The following is a 13,764-nucleotide window of genomic DNA, read 5'->3' on the forward strand; positions in this document are numbered from 1 at the left end:
AAATAATATACTTGCTTTTCAGTGTCTTATCGACTTTAAGAAAAAAGATAACTCTACTCCTCCTAATTTTTAAATTTTTCTTGGTTATTTTTGTAACTCTATTTAAATAAAGTGTCCGTTCTTGACTCTCCATTAGTAGTGCTGAGAATTAGTCAGCAGCACCTACAGTATTATGCCCACCTGTGTGTTATTTCCTGCAGAATCATAGAGGAGGAGCTAGGCTCTAGGGCCATTTTACTTATAGTACTCAACAGATGCTTTGGGCATTTTATTCTTTACCTGTTACTTTACTCAGAAGCATATTATTAATAGATTTTTTTTCCTGTGTGTGTGTCATAGCTGACATGTATGCCTTTTTAACATTTTTTAAAATTGGCCATCTTTTTATTATTTTCACTGCAAAACAGTTTTTACCAAATCACAATAAAAAGAAAAAAGCTCTTGAAATCCTGTCATTTCAACAGATTAAGCCATTTTCATTTTTAAAAATTGCACTCAGCGTTTGTATGCATATATAACTTGTGTATCAGTGTATCAGATATTTTTGTTCATGGTTCTTAACATTTCTGATTACTTTTTTTTTTTTCACTGTGGAGAGAAGAAACATACACTTTCTTTGCTGTAAGTTGTATCTTCCGGCTTCTTATTCACACCGTTTGCTGAGTGCTCTGATGTGCTTCTAGGGTGGCAGCATGCTGTCATCCTCGGATTTCTCTTCATTATACTCGTAGGTTAGTTCTGCCTACTTATTCCTGGACCTCTGTTGTCATCTTTCTTTTGTTCCCTGTTTTGCTTTAGTACCTCAAGTAATTTATTCATAAATGGTGCATGAAAGTTGAACTCGGAGTCCTTGCATTGTTTACCCGTTCAGCAGACAGTTTGTCTTTTAAGGTGTCATTAGAATTTCTGCCATTCTCCACCGGCCCCTGCATACTTTTATGAATGTGTCATCCCCTGCTTCTTTGTGCTGTTTTGCCACTGACTTCACCTGGAAGCCCCATCCCCCTCTGACATCCTCTTCCACTGAGAAATCAAGGCTGTCTACTTACGCTGTGTTCTCTTCACTTTCCTTCCTTTAGTACTCTCCTCTTACTACTCTGTTCCTCCTTTGTGTCTCAGTGGTGAAAGTATCACATTCCTGCTCACGGCTAATTTTGTCCCTCTGTGCTTTGCATCTCATTGCCTTGTCATCTTTATATCTCCTGTATCTTCAACCTTTTCCTGTATATTTTAATATTTATATGCAGTGTTTATGTATACCATATTACGTAATATAAATATATATATCAGTTCAGTTCAGTTGCTCAGTGGTGTCCGACTCTTTGTGAGCCCATGGACTGCAGCACGCTAGGCCTCCCTGTCCATCACCAACTCCTGGAGCTTGCTCAAACTCATGTCCATCGAGTCAGTGATGCCATCCAGCCATCTCATCCTCTGTTGTCCTCTTCTCCTGCCTTCAATCTTTCCCAGCGTTGGGGTCTTTTCCAGCGAGTCAGTTCTTCGCATCAGGTGACCAAAATATTGGAGCTTCAGCTGTCATTGTTTCCACTGTTTCCCCATCTATTTGCCATGAAGTGATGGCCCCAGATGCTATGATCTTATTTTTTCAAATGTTGAGTTTTAAGCCAGCTTTTTCACTCTCCTCTTTCACTTTCATCAAGAGGCTCTTTAGTTCCTCTTTGCTTTCTGCCATAAGGGTGTTGTCGTCTGGGTATCTGAGGTTATTGATATTTCTCGTGACAATGTTGATTCCAGGTTGTGCTTCATCCTGCCTGGCATTTCACATGATGTACACTGCATATAAGCTAAATAAGCTGGATGACAATATACAGCCTTGATGTAGTTCTTTGCCAATTTGGAACCAGTCTGTTGTTCCATGTCCAGTTTTAACTGTTACTTCTTGGCCTGCATATAGATTTCTGAGCAGGTAGGTAAGGTGATCTGGTACTCCCATCTCTTTAAATATTCTTCACAGGAGGCTTTGGTGTAGTCAATAAAGCAGAAGTAGATGTTTTTCTGGAACTCTCTTGCTTTTCCTGTGATCCAGCGGATGTTGGCAATTTGATTTCTGTTTCCTCTGTGTAATGTGTAATATGTGCTGGATGAAGCACAAGCTGGAATCAAAATTGCCAGGAGAAATATCAATAACCTCAGATACGCAGAAAGTGAAGAAGAACTAAAAAGCCTCTTAATGAAAGTGAAAGAGGAGCGTGAACAAGCTGGCTGGAAACAGTGTCTGACTTTATTTTTTTGGGCTCCAGAATCACTGCAGATGGTGACTGCAGCCATGAAATTAAAAGACGCTTACTCCTTGGAAGGAAAGTTATGACCAACCTAGACAGCATAGTAAAAAGCAGAGACATTACTTTGTCAACAAAGGTCTGTCTAGTCAAGGCTATGGTTTTTCCAGTAGTCATGTATGGATGTGAGAGTTGGACTATAAAGAAAGCTGAGCACAGAAGAATTGATGCTTCTGAACTGTGGTGTTGGAAAAGACTCTTGAGAGTCCCTTGGACTGCAAGGAGATCCAACCAGTCCATCCTAAAGGAAATCAATCCTGAATATTCATTGGAAGGACTGATGCTGAGTCTGAAGCTCCAATACTTTGGCCACCTAATGCAAAGAACTGACTCACTGGAAAAGACCCTGATGCTGGGAAAGATTGAAGGAGGGAGAAGGGGACGACAGAGGATGAGATGGTTGGATGGCATCACTGACTCAATGGACATGAGTTGGAGTAAACTCTGGGAGTTGGTGATGGACAGGGAGGCCTGGCGTGCTGCGGTTCATGGGGTTGCAAAGAGTTGGACACGATTGAGTGACTGAAGTGAACTGAACTGAATGTGTGATATATAAATGTTAGATATACATACTTTATATCTAATGTTTATATATCTAACATTTATATATTACACATTATACAATTTTTTTAACCTTAAAAGCAAAAATAAAAGCAGTTATTCTTTCCTTCTACCCTGGGTCTCTTTTTAACTTTCAGTTTGTCTCTTTCCTTCCCAGCCAAGCTTTTGAAAGCTCATTTCCGATGTATTTATTGTTAGTATTTGTGACGGCATACTTGCTCCCCAGCTAACCTCGTCTGGGCTCTTGTTTCCTGCTCACTCCGCTCAAATTGCTCATTGATGATCTCAGCACTGTCAAATCCAGTGGATGCTGCTCTGTCCTCATTCTACTTGAAATGTTCAGTACTGACTTTTTTTTGAAATGCCTACTTTCCTCTGCTCTTCTGATGATGTGTCATGTCTGCCTCGCGTCTTCCTGCCCATTCCTCTGTCATCTTGTTGCCCTTTCATCTGCCTGCCCTTTCAGTATTGACTTTACTCAGAGTAGTTCTGACCTTAATTTTCTGATTATCTCCTTCACAGCCATGATTTCATCTCCTACTTGGTGTGGATATTGTTTTAAATCTGATTTCTAGGCTATTGTTTTTGAGTGCCAGGCCCAGTACTTGTATTAGGTTGTCTCACTGATGCCTCAGATACAACTTGTACCTATTATATGATAGATCCTCATCTAATATATGAATGAATGTTTTGAATATAAGAAATTAATGGCTCTCAATTTTTACTGTGTATGTATCTGTTTAATAAGATGTGGAAAAAATGCTTATTTAGAGCTTATCCAACCTCTTTTCCTTCTTTTGGTATTTTACTGAGTCATGGTGCTGTTGTTTTAGGAAAGGAGAAGAGAAGGAAGTTTCAGTCTGTTTTTGTCGCTGTTTCTTAATAGCTCTTATTGAAATTATGGGAGGAGGGTTCTCAGGGTGAAGTATATTAGCTGTGGATTTAATTTACCAGTGCATTCCAAATCCCTTAGTGTCAAGGATAATAGGATTGGAGTGTTTTTTTTTTTTGGAGTGTTCTTTGCCCTTTTTTTCCCTCATGGATTATAATCCTCTTCCTTCTCTCTCTCTTTTTGCAAGGAGAGGGGTTTGATTTGGCAAAATGGTTGTGGGAAGGGGGAGTTGGTGATACTTGTGTGTGATGGAAATTGATGAAAAACTTCTCTTCGTGTCATCTGTTGGTTTGTAGAGGCTGCCACTGGCCAGGTGTTGTGGTGACAGATGCTAAGCAGGCACTCAGTTTAGAGGTAAATGCTAAAGGGCTGGCGTCACTTTCAAATGAATTATTTAATTATAGGCAGAGGGTATAGACGTTTTACAGTGTGCTCTCAGAAGCAGAATAGAATTTAACTTCATATGAGGCGTTGTAAATGCTCTTATCCATTCTGATACACTAGAAACTAACGTGAAGCCCTAAAGAAAGAATTGGCCACTTTAAAAAGTCCTCAGTTGATGTTTCTGCGTTTTTTTGTAACCTTTGCTTCCAAAACATATGCACACACCCAACCAGCCAACTAACAGTCCAGAGGTCAGAGGGAAAACGGTGGATTAGGGCCAAGGGACCTGGGATCCATCTCTATCTACTGTGCCACATTTCTTTTAGTTGTAAGGTGAGAATTATATCTGTATCCCTCAATAATACCGAAGGATAAATATTCTGAGTTCATTAGAAAGGGAGCCAGCGTGAATATCCCCTCTTCCTACTAGAAATTGATAATGGCTTAAAAAGCCATCATTACCAACTGAGAGAATAAAGTTTGAGTCTTGAAATAGAAATGGTTTGAAATGCAGATTTTTATGTGCAGCTACTATTTTGACAACCTAATCATTCCTTCTTCCTTTTTAGGCTTTAGAATCCAAATTAGCAGCTTGCAGGAATTTTGCAAAGGACCAAGCATCACGAAAATCCTATATTTCAGGGAATGTTAACTGTGGGGTGATGAATAGCAATGGCACGAAGTTCTCTCGATCAGGGCACACGTCTTTCTTTGACAAAGGGTAAGTTTTGGAAATTCTACATGTTAATTTTTGGGTTCATGAAGTTACATATTATTGAGTGAGTTTATTGAACTTCAAAAAGATAAACTCAGTTTGATGAATCTACCTGAATCTACCTGAATGAAGTGTTATCATTCAGATCTTTGGGGATGTGAAGTCTGTTACGTCTTCTAGTCCCCATGGAGTCTGTTGCCCTGGGAACCATGACTCTGAAGCTTCTGTCCTGGGAAGCAGACTTGTGAAAGGCAGCCAGGGATTAAAGATGAATGTGATATGGTCCTTGTGTTTTCTCAGGGTGCTTGCAGGATGGTAGACTATCTTGGCAAATATTTGCTAAGAGTAGAAGAGAACATGGTGATCACGTTATGTGTGAACTCTTCAACAAACCTACTGTCTGAAGATTTTAGAGAAAATATAAGACCACTGGATCAAGTACAGTTTAGGACATAAAAAGTTTTGTAGGATGTGAAGATATTTTGGGGGGAATTGAGAATTAAAAAATTGTCGTAAGATTAAAGCAGCAATACATTATTAATACAAAAAAATTTTTGGTGCAGAAAATATATAAAGTAAAAATACGTGTCATCTGTTTTCACACTATTTTTGCATCTTTACAGTTATTCATGTATTCATCTATACAGTTAAGCACGTAAAATCATCTTATGCATCTGCTCTGCTTTTAAAAACTTAGGAGATACCTTAAATACTGCTCGCAACATGCCTATGGTGACTGATACTGCCAGTAGCTTTCTGTGTCAGTACATATTGTTCTGCTTCAATTAAAGGAAAAAAAAAAAGAAAACCACAAAACGCTGCATGGTTATATTGTTGTATGGGTGTGCCTTGGTCTAGGTAACTGGTTAGAGCCTGTGGTCTGGAATGCTGACCTTGTGACTTAAGGTGGCTGGCAGTGGAATTAGCAGCTGAGGCACCAGTGGTCTGTGTCTCTGCTTTGAGTTAGAGGGGCCATAGGTTCTTGTTCTGTGAAAACAATATAGAAATCTTCATAGTTACCTAAAGGAACTTATATTTTCTGCTTTCCTCAGTGACGGTGGTACATTTGTAGAGAACCTGATTTTTTTAAAAATTTATTTTATATTGGACTATGGCCGATTAACAATGTTGTGATAGTTTTAGGTGGACAGCAAAGGGACTGCACCATACATATACATACGTCCATTCTCCCCCAATGGAGAACCTGATTTGATACATAGTCCACTCTGTAAGGAGAAGGCAATGGCACCCCACTCCAGTACTCTTGCCTAGAAAATCCCATGGATGGAGGAGCTTGGTTAAGCTGCAATCCATGCGGTAGCGAAGAGTTGGACACGACTGAGCTACTTCACTTTCACTTTTCACTTTCATGCGTTGGAGAAGGAAATGGCAACCCACTCCAGTGTTCTTGCCTGGAGAATCCCAGGGATGGGGGAGCCTGGTGGGCTGCCGTCTATGGGGTCGCACAGAGTTGGACACAACTGAAGTGACTTAGCAGCAGCAACAACAGCAGCAGCCACTCTGTAAAGCTTTTTGTTGTTCGTCCTTGTGGAGTGGAGTATTCTGGTTTCTCTCTCTCCCTCAAGAATTCTACCTCAAAGTACGTGTGTTTCATTAGGGAACATATTCTCAAATAATATATAAATCAGGGCTTTCTTTATACACATTTCATTAAAAGCCCATTCTAAAATATCAACATATAAATCAGAATTTTATTCTAACCATTGGGGCTCCCCAGTGGTGGTAGGAATAAAATTAATATTCCTTAGGTTTAGGAGTTTCAGGCAACCTTGAGGAGTGCCATTTTTCTACTATAATGGTACGTGTGAAATAAAAAGGTAGATATATTTACATTAGAGGTGGCATTTCCCCAGAACAATACAGGGAAAGTTTAAGGAAGTCTTCATGAGGGTTGGAAGTAGTGCCTAATGATTTTTCCTGGAGCTTATGACTATTTCCAAACAGTAGTTATTTGTCTGTCTGGAATATTTCTTAATGGGCCGTGGGCCCCATGTGATGTGAGAACAGGCAAAACTGTAAATAGATTGGTCCAGCAGATGCCTTTGCAAAAAAATAGTCCTTAGAACAGTCATGAAGAAGGAGGCATAATATCATCAGTTCAGGCTCACCATTCTGTCTTCTTACCAGGGCAGTGATTGCCCAGAGAAGAACCCAGTCTAGGCAGATGGCAGAGGATTCAGGGTCACCTGAAACCAGGAGGGGCCCTGGGCACTGTGACAGAGCCCCTGAAGATCCTAGGTGTAGGATAGGCTTTATGTCCTGAACTGAACCTGGAAATATGCTTCTTGATAGAAATAGTTACAGATGGTGTTTAGAATTGTGGAGGACCTGATTAAATAGTACAGATTTTTAATTTTACTCTATTAACAATAAATATTTTTTGTGGACTGGCCTTTTCTTAAGTGTTAGTTTGTGTAGTAGATAGATGGTATATGCACACTCAGATGTGAACCTGTTATTGCTTGAGTTGTGTGTATCTAGTTGCCGTCTTCCTGAGGATAACTCTTGTGTGGATTTTGCAGTGTTCTTCCTTCTTGATCCTTTGCTTTGATTCTGGCTTCTTTCTGGCCTGCCTGGCTTTTTACCTCTGGCCTTCCTTTCTGCTGACCTAGCAACTAGATAAAAACCATGATGGCTTATACCTGCTGCAAAAGGAAGGGGTAAATATCCCCACTCCCAGCTCCATTACTGCATCTGACTGGTTGAAAGAAAAAGTGCCAGTTCTGGTAGAAACGTAGCTTGTAGTTTCAGCGTGAGAAGAAGCTTTTCATTGGAGAAAAAGCTTTGGCTCCACAAGTTGCCTGGCATGCCTCTCACTCCTAAGGAGTCTGTCTGTGGCTCTGTTAACTGTAGTTTTCCTGGTGCTCCTAGGAGCCCACAGAAACGTTGTTTGGGAGAGTTGGTTTGCATGCGTGTGCAAGTATGTGAGTGTACGTGTATGCACTGTACCCTCCTGCCTTCCACAGAATCCTCAGATGGGGTGAGTCTTGACCACATAAACATAAAGCCTTCTTGTTATATATTGCTTTATGGGTTCTGAAAATATTGTGTAAGTTCTGGTTAGTGGAAGGCTTCTTGGAGTCAGGATTTTATCTAGTCTGTGTTCATGTCACCAGTTCCTAAAATGTGGGTCACCGGGCCTGTTTCTCCGTGTTGCTCTGCTTCCTGCAACCTGTACCAGTTGTTCACATCACTCATCCATAAAGACACTAGTTCACAGGTAGCACAGCTACTTGAGTTCCCCCCAAAATGTTCTTTTTCCTCCATAGCTTTTATTTAGTTTCTTATGCCCTAATTTTGTAAGCCAGTGTGATTTCTTTCAGGCTGTGTGTAGGTGAGTGTAGGCTAATTTTAGGGCATAGTGTGAAAATAGTATTGTATTACTGTTTAATGTTTTTTCCTTTTTTTATTAGGCAAGAAAAAGTCATATTTCCCACGTTGTTCATGGGTAACTGCATTTGTTTGCTGTGCTCTTTTATTCTTAATCATGGTGTGTGGTGGAAGACGCATTCACATTAACAAACCGGGTTTACTAACTGCATGGGGCTGACTCTACTTTAACCAGCTTCCAGCCCATGAGTGAACTTTCAAGTTTTTGTTTGGTTTGACTGTGTACATTATTATTAGTTCAGCTGTGCAAACAAAAACGAGCAAATGGTAGTGGTCCTGGGGTGGTTGTGAATGGGCTGATGTACTCCCGTACAGGGTGCTGTAGAGAGGACGCCAGCAGTCTGGGGTGGGGGTCAGGGTCACTGCCAGGCTCTGGGACCACATTTGACTGCCTCCATGGGCCTGGGGTGCTTCCTGTTACCCCGTGTCTTCTGTTTTCTCAGCACGGGTGATAGTGGATTCTTGCTGTGTGGGGCCTCTCCTCTGCTCATGCTTGTGTTCCCCAGGAAAGTGGAGTGGTAGCTGGGGACATGTGTGTAAAATCTACCTTCCTTTTGAGGAACGTATGTTTCAGTCTGCAGGGCCTGGGCTGAGGACTGGAGCTGTGCTGGGCTTCCATTTCTCCTTCTAACTGGATGGACGGGTCTGGAGTTGGCCTGTCTGCTCTCCTGAACTAGCTGTAGCGCCTCTGTTCCTTTTCTCTCCTGCCCTCTCAGGTGAACTGTCCTTACTCTGGCAGATTTAGTCCCCAGGCTTTATCTATATTGTGTTAATTTTATTGTCCTTCTGACCAGCTTCTAAACCCTTCTTTTAGTTCTTCTGTTGCCATTTACAACTGACCTTCATTCCTTGTCTTAGCTGAGTTTTCTATTTTTCAGACTCTTAAACTAGATTTTTATGGTAAGATCATGAAATTTCATAGCTTTTGGAACCCTTTTTACATAGATGATTCCCAGATCTGTATCTCCATCCTTGCCCATTCTTTCTCTCTTTGGTCCTGTGTTGTCCACTGGGACATTTCCCTTCGGCTTTTTTGCTGCTCCCTGAGACCAAATGTGGTGAGTATGGAGGTGTTTCTTCTCTCAGAAACCTTTCCTCATTGCACACTTTGAAGTTCCCTCAAGGGACTTCACCAGACTGAGAATTCTCCCTCTGGGTTCAGCTTCCTTCTGGTCTTTTAGTAACTTCTTGACTCAGAGAGGTCCTAGGGAGGACCCTGCTGGATTGTTGTTCTCTCTTCCACCCAACTTTCAAAGTCAGAATTCCCATTTCCAGCCACACAGGGAAGCTATTTAACTTAGTTTCTTGGTTTCTTTTCATATTTTGGATTGCACTGTGTATTTTTCCTATTAGAGCTGACCTGTATTGGGAGCACCAAGTTGGTTGCGCATGGAGCTTCTCGGACGTCCTTGGGTGGGAGGAGGCTGGGAAAGGATGCTGGCCTGGGTATGCGGAGGCAGGTTGTGGGCCCAGGTCCCCAGTGACAGGCTCACGGGGTGAGCTTGGTGAACAGTGGACCTTCTGTTTTTATTTCCTTGGCAATATAACAGTGGGGATGAACTTGACATTCTTTAAAGGTCCATTGTGCTTGAAAATGCAGAAAGCTCAGTTCTAAACCTACATGTGGAGCCATCCTCAAATTTGCTGCTTTTGCCTGCCCTGTGGAACAGGGGTCAGGTTCTTCTTGGTACCCAGCAGTGCTTCCTTCTGCCAAGTTTTGGGGGCTGTCTCTAGCCATGCCTGCTGCCATGCTCTGACAGGCTGGGAATCTGATGGTCAGTGTTCAGGGCTGAAGCTCTTTGTGAGGCCGTCTAGTTCTCCCTGAGGTTCTAGAAGAGGCAGGCATCGGGGCTCGGGGACCAGGCAGACAAATGACAGACAAATGGCTGCTTCTGCGAGCGCAACAATGGCATATAGAGTCTCTGTCCCCAGAAAAGAGGGACAGGCACTTACTCTTGGGAGGATGGAGAGGGATGATTTCAAGTTTTCAAATGTGATGAAGCTCAAAGATCAGACCTCCCCAGCCCAAAGAGAAGAGAAAATTCTGAATGCATCGCTGAGGTGGGGAGAGAACCCTTGTCAGAGCCCCTCCTATTGCTCTTGCCCTGTGTGGGAGGCTTGATTTCCAATTGGAAATCTACACTCAGGTTAGTTTCTTCAGATGTGAACTGTTTCTTCAGAGTAGTCAAGGGTCATTAGTCCAGTCTCTTTGCATGCCTGTTTCTCCATGAGATTACCCTCACCTCCGCAGTGTATGAAACCGTCATCTTGGTGGTGAATGTGTGTCTGTGTTTTGTTTTGTTTAAGAGAATCTCTGTCCATGAGTCTATATATTCAACTCCCCGGGCCCCTCAGATGACTAGGCCAGTGCGGACAGTGGTGGGCACGTGTGGGGCAGTCGGCCCCTTGCAGTTGGCTGCATCTCCCAGGCTGTGAATGAGACCCATTTCCCTAGGAAGTTTTTCAGTATGGAAGGGCTGCAGTGGCTTCCTGAGAGGGGTTCCAGGCCTTGCACTCACTCCCTCACGCCTTCCTGCGGCTGCACTGCCAGGTGGCTGGGGCGGGGCAGGGTCCTGGCTGTGGGCACTTGTGTGGGCGGGGCTGGTGTCTCCTGAGCCTGCAGAGAAGCCTCCCCATCTGGCTTGCTTGCTGAACCATCTAAAAAAGTTATTTTTCTCCCCCTTATTTAAGATATTCATGTACATTGTAGGAGATTTGGAAAACAAAAAAAGTACAAAGTAGTAGATAAAATTTACCCACAACTCAGAGGGAAGAAAAGTAACTACTGTTAAATTTTCCTTTTATGATATATGTGAGTGTGTGTGTATGAGTGCCCGCATCCTCACACATTCTAGATTTAGCTCTGTGGATAGCAATGTCTAGCTATATAAGGGGTTATAGCCCAGAACGTATGCTGTTAATTTTTTTCTTCATATTGTTGAGCATATCCAGTTCGGTAACCTCCTGCTTTTTCCACCTAGCATTAATTGCATTTGGAATATTTTCCATGCTGTTAAGAACTCTGAAATGTATTTTTAAAGGCTGTGCAATATTTCACTGGTTGTACCCTTCTTCGCTGGTTCCCTACTGGTAGACATTTAACCTGCTCTGTTGGGAAGTGAGTCAGGGCTGCAGCCACCATGGCCAGTGTGATGAGGTTGCCGGGAAGAGAGTCATCCCATTGCTGTGGGACTGTGGGGTGCTCAATGCCGTGCTCTCCTTTGGGCCATCAGGATTCTCCTTGGGGCCAGGAAGAGGAATAGTTGTAGAGAGCAGATGAATTATGCTGTGTGTCGAGTGATTTTAAATGACACTGTCTTTCTCTTCTCCTTCCCTTCTCCACTCTGGTCACTCCCACAGGGCAGTAAACGGCTTTGACCCGGCTCCTCCTCCTCCTGGTCTGGGCTCCTCGCGCCCGTCATCAGCACCGGGTATGCTGCCGCTCAGTGTGTGAGTGCCCGGCCTCCAGCTGGGGGCTCCTGCCCCACTCCAAGCACCAGGACACCCACGCCTCACCCCTCGGTGCCTGGGCACAGCTCATGCCCCTCCGCCCGCCTCCCCACGGCTGGCAGAGGGCAGGCTGCATGCAGTGGCGGCTGCTGGGCCCGGTCCGGCTCCAGGACTCTGCGCGATATCAATACTGGCTATTTTCTCTTCTCGCCGTAGTGCCGTTGGTTTCACATGATTGCACTTTTGTGGGTCACAAGGTGATACATGCGTGTATTACTCGGTCACTGGATGCAGAAGTACCCATTCATCACAGCATCTCCTAGCCCCGCCCTGCTGTACTGATAGGATTTAGTTGTGTTTAGGACATTGCAGATCTTCTAGAAGTTCTTCCCCAAATCAGGTCAACTTGTGGTCTCCTGAGCTCCCAGCCAAGCGTCTCCAGTGCTGATGATCATGTGTTCCCCCCACCCCCCCCAGGTTGGGCCTGTGGCTGGTGAAGAGTCAGGAAGGCCACTGAACTAGGGAGCATTTTCTGCACCTTCTGGTTTTACTTTCTCAGTTACCATTCCATAGACTTGCCTCCCCAAGCAGCCACAAAGGCCCATCTGAGATAGCAGGAGCTTTGGGGCCTGGGTGCTCTCAGGGCTGGGCCCTGCCGTCTCCTCCTCCACTGCCTCAGACTTGGGGGAGGGGGTGGCGGCCGCCCCCTCGGCAGCTCTCTGGTCCTTCAGTGAAATGACATCTTCAGAGCGCTTTTGTTTTGTCTCCGGAGGGCCTGTCCTGTTGTGTCAGGAAGGGTTGCGTGGCCTGATTCCAGGGGCCGGCTGGCGCCAGCTCCGGGGGGCAGACTGACCATAAGTGGTCCTCCCTGTGCATCCTTTGATTACTCTCATGCTGCATTTACTGTTTACATTTGTTTTATTGTACATAGGTTTGTAAACATTATCGCCTAAGATATTTGTATATAACTTGGGCTTTGTAGCTTTTATTTATTCAGAACTCATATGGCATGTTAAAGACTTAACAATGGTGTCCTACTCCGGGCAGCTGTATAGGGTCATCATGTGGTTAAAAAAAATACTTCCCCTCAAAAAAAATCTTTTAATGTGGAAACAATAAATTTCACAGAAAAAAAAAAGGATTGAGGTTGCTTTATTGGGTTTCTGCCATCCTGCGAGAGAACAGCTGGAGTGGCAAAGCCAGGTTCCAAGTTCATTTCTGTTCTGACACGGGGCACAGGATGGACAGCAGCCACAGAACCGGGCATAGAAAATTCTTGCGGCTTCATGATGTGTTTAATGTGCTGAGCAGATGTCTTCATGCTGATTTTTATCTTTCTTTTTTTTTAATTGAAGTATGGCCCAATTTTACACAAATTGCAGATATACAGTATTGTGGTTCATGGTTTTTAAAAGTTATATTCCATTAATAGTTACAGTAGAATACAGGCTGTATTCCCTGTGTTGTACAATACGTCCTTGTGGCTAATTTATTCCTCAGGATGACTCTGGTTTCTGCTCTTAGCTGTGATTTCCGGGAGCAGCCTGAGAATGGCCCTGGCCCTGTGCGGACCTCTGGCAGGAAGGGCCTGGACTTTGGAGACGACTTGCTAAGTCCTGGAGTAACTGCAGTGGGTCCAGGAGACTGGTCCTCTTGTTGGACTGCCTTTCACAAAACGTGCTGGTATTCTGGGATCAGAGGTTACTTGGGTCTGGGCTTCTCTCCTCATCCCTTGATAGAACTTGAGGAACAAGTAAACTCGGGGGGTCTGTATGACTGTGTCAGATTCTGAGCTCCGCTTATAACAAAGAGCATAAACAGAATCGTTTTTGTCATTTAAAAACTATATGTAAATGAAAACTAAGTGATTCCGGTTTCTAAGTGAATAAACATTGAGGTGTAGGATACATTAAAATATTTTTCTTCTGTCTGTCAGTTCGCCGGCAGGAATAGCTTCTCTGAGTTCCTGGAGATTTTGTCATAAGCTGACCCACAAGAGATGCTCGCTCGTGTGTGTGTGTGTGTGTGTCCGTGCGTGCGTGTGTGCTCTG

General features: G+C 43.5%; 1 protein-coding gene across 4 annotated transcripts in view; it reads left to right on the forward strand.

Annotated features, from left to right (window-relative positions):
* NDEL1 (nudE neurodevelopment protein 1 like 1) overlaps positions 1–12,278 on the forward strand; it is a 75,228-nt gene extending 62,950 nt beyond the window's left edge. For 3 of the 4 annotated variants that reach the window (XM_070389468.1, XM_070389467.1, XM_070389470.1), the window contains 2 exons: positions 4,707–4,858; positions 11,624–12,278. In XM_070389468.1, coding sequence (XP_070245569.1) covers positions 4,707–4,858; positions 11,624–11,717 — 246 coding nt within the window. In that variant the 3' untranslated portion in view covers positions 11,718–12,278. Of the gene's footprint in view, positions 1–4,706; positions 4,859–8,286; positions 8,322–11,623 lie in introns of all 4 variants that reach the window. The other variant, XM_070389469.1, reaches the window with a different exon arrangement.
* The last annotated feature ends 1,486 nt before the right edge of the window (positions 12,279–13,764 follow it).

The sequence above is a fragment of the Bos mutus genome, chromosome 19 (genome assembly GCF_027580195.1).
Source record: "Bos mutus isolate GX-2022 chromosome 19, NWIPB_WYAK_1.1, whole genome shotgun sequence".
NCBI lineage: Eukaryota > Metazoa > Chordata > Mammalia > Artiodactyla > Bovidae > Bos > Bos mutus.